Below are 16,928 nucleotides of genomic sequence, written 5' to 3'. Positions count from 1 at the left end.
GAAGTGAAAGTCTGGTTTTTATTGATGTACTGTATTTTATTCAATATACAGCCATGCAGGAAAATAATCAAATCATCACATCTTGTTCGATTAATTTAGTCATTTTGATGTAACTCCATGCTGCTTCAGTTTTGACAGATACTCCTTTTTTTTTTTTTTTGCTATAATACATTCATTTTCCCACTGTCGGATTATTTGCACATTACCCTCTAGTGGGCCACAATTTGACTTGTACTGTTACAGCACTGGTTAAAGCAATCTGTTGTGCGCAAAAAACACATTCACATGCAATACCACAACATTGCACTTAATAAATATATGTCAGCTATTGCATTGCACAGGAATGAACACATTCACATGCCCCTGATTTGCATAATACAGTACATATAGTATCTATAACTGCCTCTTTACACAAGGCTTTTTTTTTTACTCCCATATTAAGGAGGACATAGCTTATTTCTGCATTTAACAGTCAAAAAGTCATAAACATTGTAACTATTTCATATGATACAATCATTAAGTCATTTAAACGTTTTCCCCATCTCAAGAGTCCATAACAGTGCTGCAGCCGATGATGTGACAAGAGCAAGGAGCTGTTCTCTGAGGCAAGTTCAAGATCAAGCCTCAAGGGGGACAGTGGACTTAAAACTGACTTCTATGACCTTTATGAATCAGAGCAGACAATAGAGCTTCCCTTCAGTACACTCTTTCAGTCCGTCAGTCTTTACAAAGAGGTGAGACTTGAGCGGAAATCCAAAGTACATTCCCTGTCTTCAGAGAGAGGAAGTGCAAAGATCCACAATGCCCATCTTTAAACTTTTGAATTCAGGTGAAGTACTTGCAGCCAGTAGAATCAATGAGGCAAGAGTAGGTACATCTGAGCTGCCCAAACGATCTGCAGAAGACATGGAAAATGGCTTCAAACTAATTTCTATTTGATTAAGAAATACATCTATTGACCAAGTCTTTGGGTCTTAAAATGCGCCTAATTTCAAGACCGTTAAGGACCAGAAGATTTCTGTTTAGTCCTGATACATAGTACCTAAGAAATGAAAGAGGATGTACTTTGTACATATTGTATATTGGTCTACAGCTATATGGTCTCTCATAGATACATTTGTTAAAGTGTATTGCCAACTACGTGTGGACTTGAAATCTTGAAATTTTTCACATAATGCAGTCCCTAATATCCACCTTCATTGGAGCTCTAGTATGTAAAGAGGCCTCTCCCCAAACTGCGAGAATTTTATTTTGACATCTGTGTCAAACTATGATTGACACAAACTATGATGACTATGATTGTTTTCTCAATAGCACTTTTGTTCAGCACCGTCACCCATGATCTGACACCATTGTTGCGTGCCACATTGTAAGCTATGCAAAAGCCCCTTCTTTTTCCCTACACTCAAATCCCGCATTAGCACACATGGTAGGCTGTGCAGTTTTGATGTGTAAAGATGATAAAGTAATAAATTAGCAGTGCTTTCTCTTTTCTTTTTAAATTAAAATCTCTGAGCTCCACTGCAGTGTTAACAAAAGCGTATTGTTTGTACAGATTACGAGATGATGGACATGGGAGCTGCTTGTTGCTGCCACAATTTTGTGTTTTAGTTTTCCACACTGAAACCAAATGCTACAGCACCAAATTTTCACAATAGAAAATCAAGTTTGCAACAGACGAGCGACACCCACGTTCTGGGAGGTTAAATCTTTGGTTTCAACAACGGAAACTGGTGGCTGAGAGGAGAGCATAGATGGATCTCACTTCTTCAGTTCCCCCTGGAAAAGTCTGTCTGATTTTGTAAAGCCAATTTCTGAGATCTCAAAAGGACTGAGCACTAGCTTAATGGTCAGGGGAGTTTTTTATACCCTAGAGCTAGATCTATATATGGATCTGAGCTAACTTGACATCTTGGATAAGTGTGTAACTGGCAAGTAGTGCCTAACTGAATGAACATACCCAGGGAGATAGGATTTGCAGGTCTGATAACCAAAGTCCTTTCCATCACACTCCTCTATGCCCTCATGTCGGTAGCCATCCCCACAGTAGGCCCACTTACAGTCTGCAGGGCCCGAGGGAAGGAGAAGAGGAGCGCGTAGCGGCATTGGCAGGAGAAAGCAAGGGAGGGAGGAGAGAAGAAGATGCTACTTATGTGTTTGGCACGGCAGTCTGTTTTCAGTGATGTCAATACAGCATTTTCCTGCTAATTTAATTGAACAGAAGCAGAGAGTAGTGAAAGGTTGGCAGGAAAAGAGAAAGGGAGGCTGATGAAAGATCAAAGGAAGGTTTCACAGGGTTTACTGCATTTTTCTTCTGCCACATGAGCACAAACTCTATGGTGTGCTGTAGTTACACTCTGCAGGGTATCTCATCGGGGTCAACTTGGTAGTTTGAGACTGGTTTTGTGTATGTAGACTAGCAAAAAAACAGATAAAAGGCTTCTTTAAAAGCAACCTTTAAAAGTGTCTGCACTTGTACATAATTTGTTACTCATTCATATCTATCTTTATGCAGCTCCACATTATTGGGTTTCACGTGTGCAGGTGAGCACCAGACGCATGTAACTCACTGAGACATGCATCAGTAACAATCATGTTTCCGTCATCACACTCTTCTCCATGCTGGGCCTGCACCTTTCCGTCTCCACAGACACCGACTCTGTCCGGGACTGTCTCCGTGGACTGGAACGGCTGGAAGGGCTAGATGAATTGTGACAGCAAATGTATTCGTGGCGGTTCGTGGAGAAGATGTTTAGGTGTTCAGATGTCCAGAATAGACAAAATAATCTAAAACAAAGCCTTTTTTTTTAGATTTCAGATTCATATTATAATCTGTCGACTAGTAGTGATAGATTTTTTTTCAAAGTACAGCTCACTAGTGCAAGTGCATACCTCGGATGTTATTACCTGTATGGGATTCCATCCGTCTTTATCATTAAAGTACAGCATCCTTTGATCCTTCCTGAACGCTATTGCATTGTCTACATGTAGACGGTCCATCTCCTCCTCACTGTTCACTACGAATATCTAGACAGAGAACAGATGAATAATTATGAACTCACGAATAACACAAATGCAGTTTGTATTGTTGATGTTTGATGTTTGCACTGGAAAAAATGCCCCTCCAAAAATAAGTAAAAAAACAACAAATACAAGACGTTTTCGCTTGAAATAAGCAAAAAATCTGCCAATGGAACGAGTGAAAATCGGTTTGTCAAGATTTCTTGAAATAAAATGTGATATTTAGGACTTTTGAGTTAAAAGGGATCTTGAAATTAGCTTAAAAACCTCTTCAAAGGAAAAAAAGCTTGTTTCATGTGAAATATGACTCAAAACAAGATGTTTTCAAGACTTTTTCACTTAACAAGATATTCAAGATGTATTGTATTAAAACAAGTCCCTATATCTGGCTGAAATGGTACTTGTTAGGCAATTGTGTCTTATATCAAGTGTAATGAGATACTCAATGAGAAAAATATACTTGGTAAGATTTAGATTTTTTCCAGTGTGATGTTGTTTGTATTGTCTGAGAGCTTACTGCAGCGACTTTATTGTTGCTGCGCCGTTGTGTGTAGCTTCCAAAAGGGGCGTTATTTGCCCCAACAATGGCATCACAATCACAGTGACCTGGTGGACCTGGAAGACCCTTGTCTCCCTTTTCCCCCACTAGATACAGACCTGCAAGGAAGTGCATAGATAACACATACACACATGGCCAATGCATTACAATATTAGACTGTTTATGTGTGTGTGACATACAGTACCTGAGGCGGGAGGACCAGGTGGGCCAGGGAGGCCATTATGACCTGAGGGTCCTGGAGGGCCCATGAGTCCTGGGGTTCCGTTATGCCCCTTCGTGCCCTGTGCAAAACAGGCAACTTCCCAGTATTAGAAAATAGGCACAGGCAGATAGAAGGTGGCTAACGAGTAAATGCGACCTGCATGCATAGTATGCGTAATCGTGATAATCTAGTCCGTGCGAAAATGGTTTCAGTGTGTTTGTGTGAGTGTGTAGGCACATGTAAATTATTAAATCGAGAGGATGTAGGACTCAAAAGTCCCGGTATCTCCTGACAAATAACGCGATGCATCGGCCTAATTAGCATCAACTACACATATAACATTATAGGAAAATCAGTATACTTGTGCATCAATCTCATTATTTTTTTCTGCACCTGTTTGCCTCTTTTTCCTGGGCGTCCAGTTGGTCCTCTCCTCCCTGGAACACCTGGTTCTCCCTTTGGTCCCAGCTCACCCTTAGAGAAGTAAAAGAATAGTCAGAATTGTTCGAATCTTTAAATGTCCCCATCCTTTGATTTTCTTTCCTACCTTCTGCCCAAGCATCCCTGGCAAACCAATGGAACCCTACACAGAGACAAAATGTGAGCTTCATGTGAGAAAAGTGATTAACTTATATATAAGACTGCATCTGAAATAAACTTATCAAAGGATTTCAAATGGAAAGACCTGAAAAAGGGGGGGCTTATGAGTAATTTTTGTTGAACAGAATCTTCCAATGTACTCGTATTATTGGGCACACAAGAATGCATAATAAGTTGAGGTGTTTCTTGCCACAGCCAAGCATAAAAAGGTCAAATGCAATTACACAGCACTTTTTATAGGGTTTCAGGGCCTGCAATAATAAAAAAGCAAACAAAATAAACATTTCTGTCAAACCTTGTCGCCTTTTAGTCCAGCCGAGCCAGAGTCACCACGGTCCCCCTTGTAAAAAAGCAAGAAGATCAAATGTAGTATATTACCAATGAACTTAAGTCAGTGTAGAAAGTATTCATTTAAAACAGAATACAATTATTACCAAATCATTTAAACTAGGGATGTTGTGATAGACCAGAATTGACGATAATCTTGTTCCTAAAGACTGAACTACTGACATTTTGTTGATAATTCACATATGAAAATGGAATCAAACTTGTCTGATATCGATGCATTTTTTTCAAGATTTCTATTGATCCCAAAATAATATTGTTATGTTAATGACTTGGCCATGATATTAGGGTAGTGAATTATTATTATTATTATTATTTTTTTATTTTTTTTTAAATAGTATAATAGTACAACATATCAAATGCTGAAACTGAGATGTGAAAATATACTCATTTGGAATGTTTATGCTGTTGAAACAAACCAGACCTTTCTTGAAAGACACAGTGTTAGGAAGGCAGCATGTCTCTTCAAAAGCTTTATGCATCGCTCATCATTGACGATGCCTTCACAGTGCACGTGATCTGGGATCAAATGACTTATGCTACGTGTACTGACGAACCATCTTATATGCTGACTTTAGAGCAAAGCGTTCTTCTTTAGCCAGCAGTTTCTTTGTTATGAATTACTGCTTCGTGAATAAAACTTAATGAAACTGAGCATCATTTTTAGAAATGCTCTTGAGTCCATCCAGTGATTTCCACCACAGACTCATGTCTGTTTTTGATGCACCTAGTATTGGTTTTAGCATTTCCCTTGCATGTAGAGATTTGTAATGACGGTGAAATCCTTCAATTCTTTGCGAGTTTACTTTGAGAAACAGTAAATGTTCAACTATTTTTTCTCATCTTTACCTCTTGAAAGACTCTTTTATGCTTGTTCATCATACTGACCCATTGCAAATGAACCTAAATGGTGCCATTAAATACAAAATGAGCATACGTATACTTTTTAACACAGAAAACATTTCCCATTTCCAAATTTGAAAAGGTTTTCTTTGGGTTATATTTTGTCGTGATTTGCATGTTATTCTGTTTTTCTTTACAGCCGACAGCATCCCATCTGCTTTGGAAACGAGGTTACAGTTCAGCAATAAAAAACTGAAATGATAAAATTCTGATTCCGAACTCACCCTCTCACCTTTGTAACCAGGTAAACCCTAAAAAGAAAGACAAGGGATGTTATAACCCCAAATGGAACATGCATGATTGTGTTCATATTGTAGAAATGTGACTGACCCTTGATCCTGGCGGGCCCCGCAGTCCTGGTAAACCCATGAGTCCCGGGTCTCCTTTCTCACCCTTATAAAAAATGCAGCTCTGTGACTGTCTGTTAAATACTGCATATTTAGTTTGACCTAAAATAGTTATTTTGTGTAAAACAATGGTTACTTTAAAGCGGAATGCTATGCCAGGACACCACTGTATACAGAAATGTGTCTGTACAGAGAGAGGAGGCCAGGACACTTACTTTGGATCCTTCTGGGCCAGGCCATCCTGGAAGTCCTTGTTTCCCTGGAAGGCCTGGAGCTCCAGTGCGACCCTGCAGAAACACAAACATTTGCATTTTCTACCACTGCTTTACTGAACTTTATTGGCTAAATACATATCCGAAGTGAGGATCCGAAGGTCGAACTGACCTCTTATGATTTTCCGACTCAGATATGAGAGGAAAAATGCTGGGAGCAAAGCTGCACCAGTGCCACTTACATGATTCGAATTAAAGCCAAGGAGCTGCATCGCATCCCGGCAGCACCTGAACTACTATTGAAGAGCTGCGGCCATGCCAGTGGTGTGCTCTCATTTAGATGCCTGACATTAAAACTGTGGTCTGTATGGGCCTGCTGCATGTGTGTGGAGTGATTTATCAGAGAGCTAAAGCACTTAGGAAAATTAAAATGCACAAGCAGAGTGCTGGGGATGCTGGATCAGCGGGGCTTAGGTCCAGTACGAGAGGCTAGTGGAATCCGGCCAAGGGGAGCAGAAGAGAGAGGCAAAAAGAGCAAAAGAGGAGAAAAGAAAGGAGGCTGATGGAGAGTTGTTGAGGATGAGGAAGACAGGAGACATTTAGGGATGACGATCAAGCTTTTCTGTGTGATTACGGCGCCCACCGAGACTGATGTAGCATGACCCATTTAGAGGCAGCAGAGGATATTCTGAGCACAGCGATGGACAAATCACATCACAGAGCTTGATAATGCACGGTGGGGACAAGAGAAAAAAATCCAGATCTCATCATTCCAAGGACACATGAAATAGAGAAGACACATAGATGGGCTGCTCACCTTTGACCCTGGACGTCCAATTTCTCCCTGGAGGAGGACAAATGGAGGGAGAAGAGATGTTGTTAGAGCAGAGGTGAACACAAGGACAAATCCTTCAATGGAAAACTTAATTAGAGACATAATTCACCTAAGCACATACCTTCTCCCCCTTTGGCCCTCTTATGCCAGGTAATCCACTATGACCCTGAAAGATGACACAAAATTTATGTGCAGCTTACATGTTCTATATTCAGCTTTGAGAGATCAATACTAAAAAGGTTATTCGGTTTTATTTCTATCTGCCGCTTTAAAATCTCCCAGTGCAGTATGATTCGATCAGACTGACAAACTAATGTAAAGTAATAACATTTAGTGGTAATTTATGCTGAAGCGAGGCCTCACCTCTGGGCCCTGTGGTCCTGGTGGTCCCGGAGGTCCAGCTGAACACCCTGGTGTCACAGGGTTTTGTTTTTCTTGCACCTCTTCTGCTCGGACACTCGGCTCTAATATGCTGATACCCTCCTTCATTCAATTAAAACACAAGAGAATGGGCTTTCATGCAGCGGCTTAAAGTGGGCCAACCATTACAGGTAAGACAGGGTGTGTTATGCAGACCTACAGGGCTGCCCCGCTTCCAGAGCTGAGGCGGAGGGGGGAAGAGCGGTGGCGGAGGAGGTGACATCAGACAACAGGGGTCGAACCTCAGCGGCTCATTCAGCAACCTGAGGGCTGAGGGGAAAACGGAGAGGGCAGCAGTCCGTCACTCACTGCAGCGACACAGCCACGCAACATGTTTTCCTTACATAGAATAACAGAACTGCAACCACTCTGCAACGTAGACTCACGCTGGATGTCTCACCTGAGTGAGCTGAGAGGATGCTGTCCATGTAAGAATGATGGTATAAGGTCCATACAGGACACAGGAGAATGTGAAAGGACACTGCAATTTTTGCCAGGTCCATGCTGCTGGCTTACTCCCCCTGAAACACCCGACACAACCTGTCACACACATGCACTCATAGTATTTCTGTCTCCTGAGCTTAATGCAGACACCGGCTGTCACGTTTCCTTACTCCCACTTGAAGGTGTCACTATTTCATAACCTCAGTCCAACACTCCTCCATGTATCTCTCCTTTTAGCATGATGAACCTGTTGAGGCTCCACTATGCAGCAGATGCAGCCACCGCTGTAATTCCAGCCGTGCAACACACCCCTTTCTGAGCCAGAATTAGACCGAGAGGAGGCCCCTTACTGACACAAGTCATGTAAACAGGAGTAAAGCTGTCACAGGTGCATTTACACATGCACACACATTTCATTTGGTGAATGCAGGACAGTGATTATGGAAACATGGACTGATGTGCAAAAAAGATGCTGAACCGGCCTCATCCGCGATCTTTCACTAGCTCCCATGCTTTCTTCTTCTTTTATCTGTAGCCCACCATCTCCTTGTGATTAACCACATCCAAACTAAAGTAACACCAACAGGCTTTCCCTTACCTTGCTCTTGATCTCTGTCGCACGTGCAGGCGCGCTGTCTGGCGCTCCTCACATCTAAATGAAATACGCAGCGTGCAGTCCCAGAGACTGTGGCTCTGCTGACATTTGGCGTACAGTCTGGGAGGATAATAAATCGGAGACACTTATCGACCCGCCTCTTTTCCTGCGCCGATCAATAACAACACAATTGTGGACGGATCGAGGGACCTTTTTGTTTTGTCTTTCGGAGCTGAATCCTCAACTGAGCGGAGCCAACGCAGCGGTGGCGGCTGAGTCTCGGCTGGATCAGAGAAACATTAACTGTTGTGTCCTTGGGATCGACTTCTGAACAGCTGGCTGGAAGGTTCAGTCACTTTAAACGTACACTGCTCTGGCACAATTCGTGTCCATTAAGGGTCCAGCAGGTCTCTTTAGCAGAAGAATGGCGCCCTCTGCTGGGTTTTACCGACCATTGCCGAAATAAAATCATTACCAACACAACTTAAACTGCTATTCTGATAGTTTACGAGCATGTTATATATTTAGACTACGTGTGGTGATAACTGGTAAGAGAAATCCATTTGTTATTATTAGGATGGCTGTTGATGGATTTGAACACCTCTAGGTTTCTGGCGCATGCTGTTCTCCTCTTTGTAGAAGTTTTAGTGTCCCTAAGATAATATCACTGGATAATACACAATGACAAAACCACAGATACAACATATCAGAAAACACAAAATAAAAAAACTATAACCCACGGAAACATAAAAGTCATAATTTCTTAAAACACAAATAGACCTACATCAATACATTTCATGAAACGCAGCTCGATCTCACAAAGATTAAAGCTCAAATGAATGCATAAAGTACAACAGAAGTTTACCAAACACGTTGCAGTCAAGTTAAATTTAAATCTAATACCACAAGGCAATATGATAATATTTTAAAAACAAAATTTGAAAAAACCCTTCAAAATAAAAGAAATAAAGGAAAAAAGTCTGAAAATAGAATAAAACATAACGCAGAACAAATACTTTTTTGTTTGATACTTTTTTGTATTGAAAACCAAGGTGAAGAAATGAGTCTAATGTGCTGAATATATGTCCAGTCTGGGAGGTGTTTATATGGATAGGTAAAGTGTTCAACAGCCAATACAAAAGCTTGCTCCCCTCTGTAATTTAATCTGGATTTCGAAACATCTAATAGAAACTGTCTGGTTGACAGCAGTGGGTGTGGTTGAGAAGATAGGTTAAATAAAATTGTGCCTGTGCATTGAAAGCTTTAAAAGTGAACAATAAATCTAAAAACCAATCAGGGAACAGATCTAAACTCCATAAAAGGATGCCTAGACCTGGAGTTATGTATGCACACTTTTTCAAGCCATTTTGATGCTGGCGTGTCTTGGACTATTTGCAAATGACACACAAAAGACTGATCTTGATCTACATATAGTAGTCGAGTCAAGAGGTGACAATTTGTTATTAATCTGTCTTAAAAGAGCTGTCAAAGATTCTTAATATCTCTCTAGAGCCACCTGAAACCTTTGACAAAAGTTTATTTATTCATTACCATATCCATTTGGTCATAAACAAACATTACATGACAACAAGGCATGCAACAGTAAATAGAAAGAATATAATATAAATGTCTTGTCTCATATTAAAAAGGTCAGGATTAGATCCTGTGTCGACTGTTAAATTTCACCCAAGTAAGTGCCCATTTTTATGTAAATAATAGTTCTATTTGATCTAAGTTCCCTCATACAACATAAAACAAAAATAAATGTAAAGAACTGTATGAATAAGAATGTATTCTCCCATTTAAAGTGCAATCTCATGATAATAAAGGCTTGATAGAAACACCCAACGGTTTCCAAAAGATGAGTAAAAACAGCCTACCCGTTTTGAAACATGCAAACAGAAGAGTATACAGGGAATACCTTATATTGGAATGAAAATAAATGTAAACACAATAGGTAAAAAACATGGTAGTGAGGGTGTAGTTGATGTTGAAATTTTAACTCTGGAAAATCTACAAGCTGCAGGAAGGTTGACTCACACTGTGATTAAAAACAGCCCTCTGCACACAACACAGCGTGGCAGCTATGATGCAGTTATAAGAGGAAGCAGCAATAGAATTCTCAAAAAACCCACTCTGAAGCATAAACCCCAAATGAAAATAAAAAACGCATTTTTTTCTTATTTTCAAAGTACAGTGTAACGTGTGTATCCACAGCTGTCTGTGTGCGGTCTGCATCATCAGTATTTTAGGAGGTGGCATCCTTTAGATATGCTATAATATCAACTCTTTCCTTCTTCTTTCTTATCCCGCTGAAGATCATCTTGGTACCCGGAATGTACTTCTTTGGGTTTTCAAGGTAGACATTCAGAGTTTCTTGGTCCCATGTGATACCTGAATAAGAAGCAAAAAAAAAACAAAAAAAAAACACATGGTGTGGTAAGCAGTACTTTTCCAAGATTGTTTTCTCCAATGCCTTCCCGCACATGCGATGTCTGTGTTCTGCTTTTATTGCTTTGTGTCGGAGGCGCTGAGTCAAAGAGGAAAAGTACTACTGCTTGTTCAGACCTGCTGCCTCAAGGTCAGGTATAGAAAACATAAGCTTCCTCTCAACCCTATAACATAAACACTGACACTCATGCTCCCACAACAGCACTCTATAATGATAGCATATTCATTCAAAATTCTCAATTGAGATCAATACAGAAGAAAAACACAGTTTTGTTTGGTGAATGGGTATTTGCCTATCTGAAACACGACTAAAACTGAACACATAGCATTGTCCATCTGTGGCCTTTACACTGACTTTCTCACACAGAAACACCGAAACTGAACCAAACAAGAAGGCGATAAAATGGTTACATGCTAACTTATTGAGTACAGTGTAAGGTCTACAAAAGCAGCTTTACTCCATCCATGTTAATCCACCATAAAAGAGCAAATACATTCAGGTTTTTGTGTCTAATTTATTGTCAGCTTCTATGTACAGACAATTGTCCAAAATGTTCCATTTGTCACTCACTCCTCAGCTTATCTCTCTAAGGCTTGTTTGTATTCTGCCTCTCTGCAGTAAGTCGTACCTTTTTCGATGTTGGCTTGTGTGTAGGAATAGCCAGGTGCCTGCCCCGTCTTCCTTCCAAACAGCCCCCACAGGTTGGGCCCCACCTTGTGGCACCCCCCTTCCTCCACAGAGTGACACTGGGAGCATTTTTGGACAAACACCTTCTTCCCCTTCTTAATGTCCCCCATGTCCAGCGGCTGGTGAAAATGACACACATCACAGCTGAGAAATGTTGAAGCTGAGTGAAAACATACCAGTCACACACAATGCTGAGCCCAGTCAAACTTCCGGACTCTTGTTACAGAAGTTATGAAACATGGATTAACATGTTGAGTACCACGTTAAAGTTCTAAAACTAAAAATCGCGCTTGAATAAGTTTGTGATGAAGCACTGAAACCGGCTCGTTTATTGTTTACAAGCGGAGGAAGAAAAAGATACCTCCAGGCAGAAGTTGTCGCCCCCCCCCCCTTTCAAAGTCCAGCTACCTTCGAGTTTTGTTTGTTTGTGAAGTTTAAGTTTCCAGCTGCTTCTAGCTGATTTGCACCCCAAAGATAAATGTTTCAAAGGGGAGTGGCTGAGTCGGGTTGAATAAGCTGTGAAATGTAGGTCACACCCCTCTCCAAAGACAGGTGAGGTATGTCTGTAATGTGTGCCAATAAAATGCTGAGCTGTAGCTAGTGCTCTAAAAAAAAAAAAAAAAAACCTTATGAATTAAGAATAAATAAAGGTCTGATTCATAAATGATCTGTCTAATATAAAGGAAAGTGACATCCAATATAATTCTGACATCTGGAAATACTGGAAAAGCCAATTGTGGGCCTATCCCCAATCTGATTTTTAATGAAATGATTGTCTCTGTGTGTGGGGTGGGGGGTTGTATGTATTTTAATGTATTGTTAATGTATTGCATATTCTTATCTGGACCTTGAGTCTGTGAAATAAAGTTTATAATGCATCTTTATATTGAAACCAAAGTCTTATTTGACGCAGCTATTAGATCTGAGGATATCTTTATATGCTGAGCAAATATGAAAGATTGATGAGCTCCCACAACACAGATTCAGCCAATGGCTTTTTGAATAAATAAGACCTCTGTTTGCCTCAGTCACTTTATAGCTAAATGAAATCAGGTGCTTAAGCTGTAAAGATTCCAGTTAACCTGCAGCCTGTTCATGCTGGTGTGGAAATCATGGGCCTGATCACTATAAGAACCATGAGAGCTATCGTGACTATAATTCAAGATTTTAACAATGTTCAGAATATGTTTTTTTTATGTGTTAAAAGACAATTTATGAGTGATAACAGCCATCAATTCTGTCTTGGAATTTCTGCTTTGAAACTGCAAAGCAGCCCCACGATGTTATTGCTGAAACCTATAGAAAGTCAGTGCTCTGGCATTCTGATACCTCCTCTTCTTGAGAGTCCCTTTTTTAAACACATGTACATGTGAATTACTGCAATTTCAAAACATGCTTTTCTGTAGTATAACAGAGACAGGTAGGGGCAGTGTCATCTTTGGCAGTGGCTCTCTGTGTGCTCTTTGCATGCGTCACTGTTCAGAACACAGGACACAAGACAAAAGGTCTTTTCAAATGTAAAAAATATTCATGTTCATGGTATGCTGGCACTTCAGATACAACACAATTACTGTACTTCTTTTAGGCTAATCATTTTTTGTTTTTACAGACAGCGAAGCGGTATCACATAATTTGAGCATTTAAAGAGACAACTTCATGATTTGTATTTTTTACAATAACTTTTTTCCATTGAGTGGGGATGAATGTATTCATAACAATATCATACACAATCCTGTATACATACAACAGCAAATGTTCATGCGCTTTCTAAAACAAATTCCCTCATTTCTGCTTGGAGAATCAAAGTGACCAGACCAGCAAAAACCTTGAATGCGTTTTCCAGTTTATGCCCTTGTACAGGACTCCTTACATACTCAAAAATATGGAGCTTGTTTGTCTATCTTAAACTGAATGAAAGATATAAATAGTCTAATCTGAAATAGAGGACAGTAATTTCTACCCCACAAACATTTTGTACTCGGGGGAAAGGTGAGGCCTATCCCAGCTGCCAATGGGAAAGAGAAATGGTACATCCTGGATGGGTTTCCATTCCATTGCAGGGTACATTCAATAATTCTGTCCTGGTACTTGAGGAGTTTAAAGTAAGTGACATGTTGCTTCTGTACAACCTCACTGATGAGAAACAGTAATTGTCTCCCTCTAGTGGTTAGTTGCTGTGTAGACTGAATAGGCTCAGTTTCTGGTCTATTGAAAGTGTTTTTCACCAGATACCAGGTATGCTGAGTTTTTAATGATCAGTTATGTTGGTATGGAATGACCAAATCATTCCATATCCTCTGAAAATATACAGCCCAATTCATCACAAAATAAGAGAGAGAGTTATATTTTTTTTTCGAGTTTGCTGGGTTGCAAGGTTTTTATTTCTCATTGCTATATAAAAATGAGTATTTTTTTTTTCAGTTATTGGAAAATGCACTTTGTTGTGATTATTTTTTTTGTTTATTCGTGTCACATATCTGTGTGATATCCGTGTGAAAAAGAGCCTGACAGATTTCTTTCATAAGATGTAACATGGATGCTTGTGATCTGTGTGATCTTGGGATCAAGATAGATTTCGGAAAAAAAAAAGATGACATCATTTTGTGGGATTCAGTGCTTGAAGCTGTATTTTTTATTTTTTTGAAACTTTGTTTTCAAGCTTTATTAATAGTATCTATTCAAGATGTGTTTTCCGTCATAACACAACTATATTCAAAGAAACCACATCTAAATCCGAAAAGGTGGAATCTAACCTTTGTTTTAATAATTACCTTGACAATAAAAACACTAAATGTTGAGATTTATTCGGGTAGACCTCAAGGTAGGCCTCATCCCTTAAAGTGTTTTTTCCTCTATCTCCTCTTCCTCTTCAGAGCTGGATGTATTGTCAAAATCTTCAGTCCTGTAGGATGAATAAATACAGTTTTTAGAATGAGAAAAACTCAAACACGTGTCTGTGAGTTCCTACTCTTTTACCAAAGAGCAGGATTAATCTGAGACTTTATATTATCTAGTGTACAAGTTGTTTACCAGTGCAAACCGGCGTTCAATAACTGCTCACTGGCCAGAGTCCTAAGAAGGCTCCAGTAAGGAGCATTTCTCCCGAATCTCTGAGGCAGCACGGGGCTCGGTGCTTCTCGGACTTCACGGCACTCTGCACACATTCGGATCACCTCCCAGGACCTTCCAAACCTCTGTGGCATGTTTGGGGACGACTTTGGCACCCTCTCGTCACTGGGACTGCTCTCCCTCCCGAAGCGCATGGGCATGTTGGCGTGCATGTGGAGAGGTTTGGCAGTGGGCGGGTAGAGCTTGATAATGGTCGGCAGGCTGATCTTGCTGGTGGTGGGGGTCACCTGGATGTTGAAGCTTTCCAGATCTAAACTCCTGCGGATTCCACTTTTTGCCTGGAAAGTAGGATTAATCAGTTTTTTGTCTTTGCTCGTTGGCTTATCATTAATCACCTGTTAACAAACTGATTATTTCTGTTGTTTAGCAATCCAAATCCTTTTGATTTTTTTTTGCTACAATATGATTGTAAACTGAATTTCTTTTTTTTTTATTTGAAGCTTTTTAGACTGATTGTTGTCTAAAACAAGTCATCTGTGGACATGGTTTCACAAACATTTTGTCATTTTCACTGTTTTTATCTATAAATTTAATCAATGTATCATTGAAAACAACAATTAGTTGTAGATCATTTTTTGTGCTACTGACTCAACTGGGCTGCCATTTCTTCTATTCAGTTAGTCAAAGATGATATAAAAGCCAATGATATGTTCACAGAAACTGGTATAAATGTGACCGCATAGTAAATGAGTACAGATTTGATATCATAAGGGCACTTTTTAACACAAGCAGGGACCACTAGACGTTAACAATGAGTGGACCTTTTTAGTAACGTTCAGGTATACCCATAAAAACATGCTACGGTAGCACATATCTTTGTGATGTCTGCAGCTGAAATACAAGAACACAAGGCCAGCAGGGCAGCAGCTTACACATAATGCTTCTAGTAATTATTTGGCTCGTCTTTGAAAGCTCAGAAAATGTTGAAAATAAATGCCCATTGTTAGTTCACAGAGCTGACAGAGGTCTTAAAATGGTTATTTTTTTGTCTGCCCATGATGAGAGGATAGCCGCTGGACTTATATATGGCAATTAAAAGCATGAAATGCTCAAATTACCAGTTGGAATTAAAGATTGTTTGACATTTGTTGTTATTTCTTGAACAATGTCTCAAATGTTTTATCAATTTTGAAAACATTATGTCTCCTCTAATATTAGCCCACTGATGGACCTGTAGCTTCAGCTGTAATGTGGAAAAGGAAGATGAGTGTAAGCGATTCTTACCTGTTGGTGCTGCTGTTTTCTCACCGTGTGTCTGCCGTCTTTGCTGCTCTGCAAAGTGTTATCGCTGTGCATGGATTTTCCAAAGGCATGGAGGTCAGAGGCTGCTGCCCCTCCGAGATCCCCCAGCATCAGAAGCGCTGACAGGACCACCGTTGTCAACATGTTAACAGTTATGCTTGACAACTTCTCCCAGGACAGCATCGGGACACATGCCTTATTTCATATTTACAGCACCGTCTACCATCATTTAAATCTCCAGAGAACATACGTCACCAGTGTTGTGTGATGAATGACACTTTCACACACACGAAGTGACACGTGCACATACATGTCCAGCCTCATTTGAACAGAGCAAATTCCTGACTTTTCCACTAATCATCTGGCTCGGAGGGATTTATTTCAAAAGGTATGTATGTACTAATTGGGCTGCTGAACAAACCAGCCACCTTTTGTTTAGTTTGAAAGGAGATATAAGGTAAACTACAGTAAAAAAAACAAAAACATGTGGTCAATGGAAATTCTAAATGTCATCATTAATATTCAGCAAATGTGATTCTTGTCTTTTAGAATTCTTCTTACTTTACTGATTATGTTGGTAATATCAGGTAGTAACAAATCTAACAAGTGCACTGAAGCCCCCAGAAGCAGCACAAGATAATATTTTTACAGTTTTACCTTCCTAATAATTTCAATGTTAGTTGGAGAATGAAAGGCAACTGTAGTGCCATTTTCTCAACATTATACTAATTCTGTCGCTCCTTGCTCCTATTTGTTGCTGAGAATTAAAAAATGTAATCTTGAACATGTTCTGAATCATTACCATGCAACTGAACTGTATGACACTGTGTGATATGATCACTTTTGACGTGCCAGATGGTTTGTAAGAAACATTGTCGTGATTGTGATCTTGCAAAACTACTGAGAATTAAAGATGGGGTCTGAGATCTTGGAAA

At 39.9% G+C, this 16,928-nt stretch overlaps 3 protein-coding genes across 4 annotated transcripts; all 3 read right to left on the bottom strand.

Moving 5' to 3' along the window:
• Window positions 1-17: 17 nt before the first annotated feature.
• On the bottom strand, window positions 18-8,863 carry LOC142367595 (uncharacterized). Of its 2 annotated transcripts, XM_075449603.1 has the most exons (19): window positions 8,694-8,863; window positions 8,487-8,603; window positions 7,845-7,965; window positions 7,605-7,714; window positions 7,388-7,507; window positions 7,146-7,190; window positions 7,007-7,033; window positions 6,193-6,264; window positions 5,961-6,023; window positions 5,855-5,881; window positions 4,678-4,722; window positions 4,330-4,365; window positions 4,176-4,256; window positions 3,765-3,861; window positions 3,539-3,678; window positions 2,908-3,027; window positions 2,571-2,700; window positions 1,961-2,063; window positions 18-895 (listed from the first exon to the last, which is right to left on the bottom strand). In XM_075449603.1, the coding sequence occupies exons 3-19, from the start codon at window positions 7,945-7,947 to the stop codon at window positions 826-828; spliced, it is 1,389 nt and encodes a 462-aa protein (XP_075305718.1). In that variant the 5' UTR covers window positions 7,948-7,965; window positions 8,487-8,603; window positions 8,694-8,863; the 3' UTR covers window positions 18-825. The 2 variants fall into 2 exon arrangements, with proteins under 2 accessions (XP_075305718.1, XP_075305717.1); XM_075449602.1 differs by having other exon boundaries at window positions 8,487-8,863.
• A 1,619-nt stretch (window positions 8,864-10,482) lies between these two features.
• LOC142367596 (cytochrome c-a) lies at window positions 10,483-12,096 on the bottom strand. The gene is made up of 3 exons (XM_075449604.1): window positions 12,031-12,096; window positions 11,564-11,741; window positions 10,483-10,877 (listed from the first exon to the last, which is right to left on the bottom strand). Exons 2-3 carry the CDS (start codon window positions 11,730-11,732, stop codon window positions 10,732-10,734), a joined length of 315 nt encoding a protein of 104 aa, XP_075305719.1. The 5' UTR covers window positions 11,733-11,741; window positions 12,031-12,096; the 3' UTR covers window positions 10,483-10,731.
• Window positions 12,097-14,121: 2,025 nt separating this feature from the next.
• Window positions 14,122-16,179, bottom strand: npvf (neuropeptide VF precursor). Its single transcript, XM_075449771.1, has 3 exons — window positions 15,976-16,179; window positions 14,653-15,029; window positions 14,122-14,524 (listed from the first exon to the last, which is right to left on the bottom strand). The coding sequence occupies exons 1-3, from the start codon at window positions 16,174-16,176 to the stop codon at window positions 14,458-14,460; spliced, it is 645 nt and encodes a 214-aa protein (XP_075305886.1). The 5' UTR covers window positions 16,177-16,179; the 3' UTR covers window positions 14,122-14,457.
• Between the last annotated feature and the right edge of the window lie 749 nt (window positions 16,180-16,928).

Source organism: Odontesthes bonariensis, chromosome 18 (assembly GCF_027942865.1).
Source record: "Odontesthes bonariensis isolate fOdoBon6 chromosome 18, fOdoBon6.hap1, whole genome shotgun sequence".
NCBI lineage: Eukaryota > Metazoa > Chordata > Actinopteri > Atheriniformes > Atherinopsidae > Odontesthes > Odontesthes bonariensis.
This window is presented reverse-complemented; position numbering and strand designations above follow the sequence as displayed.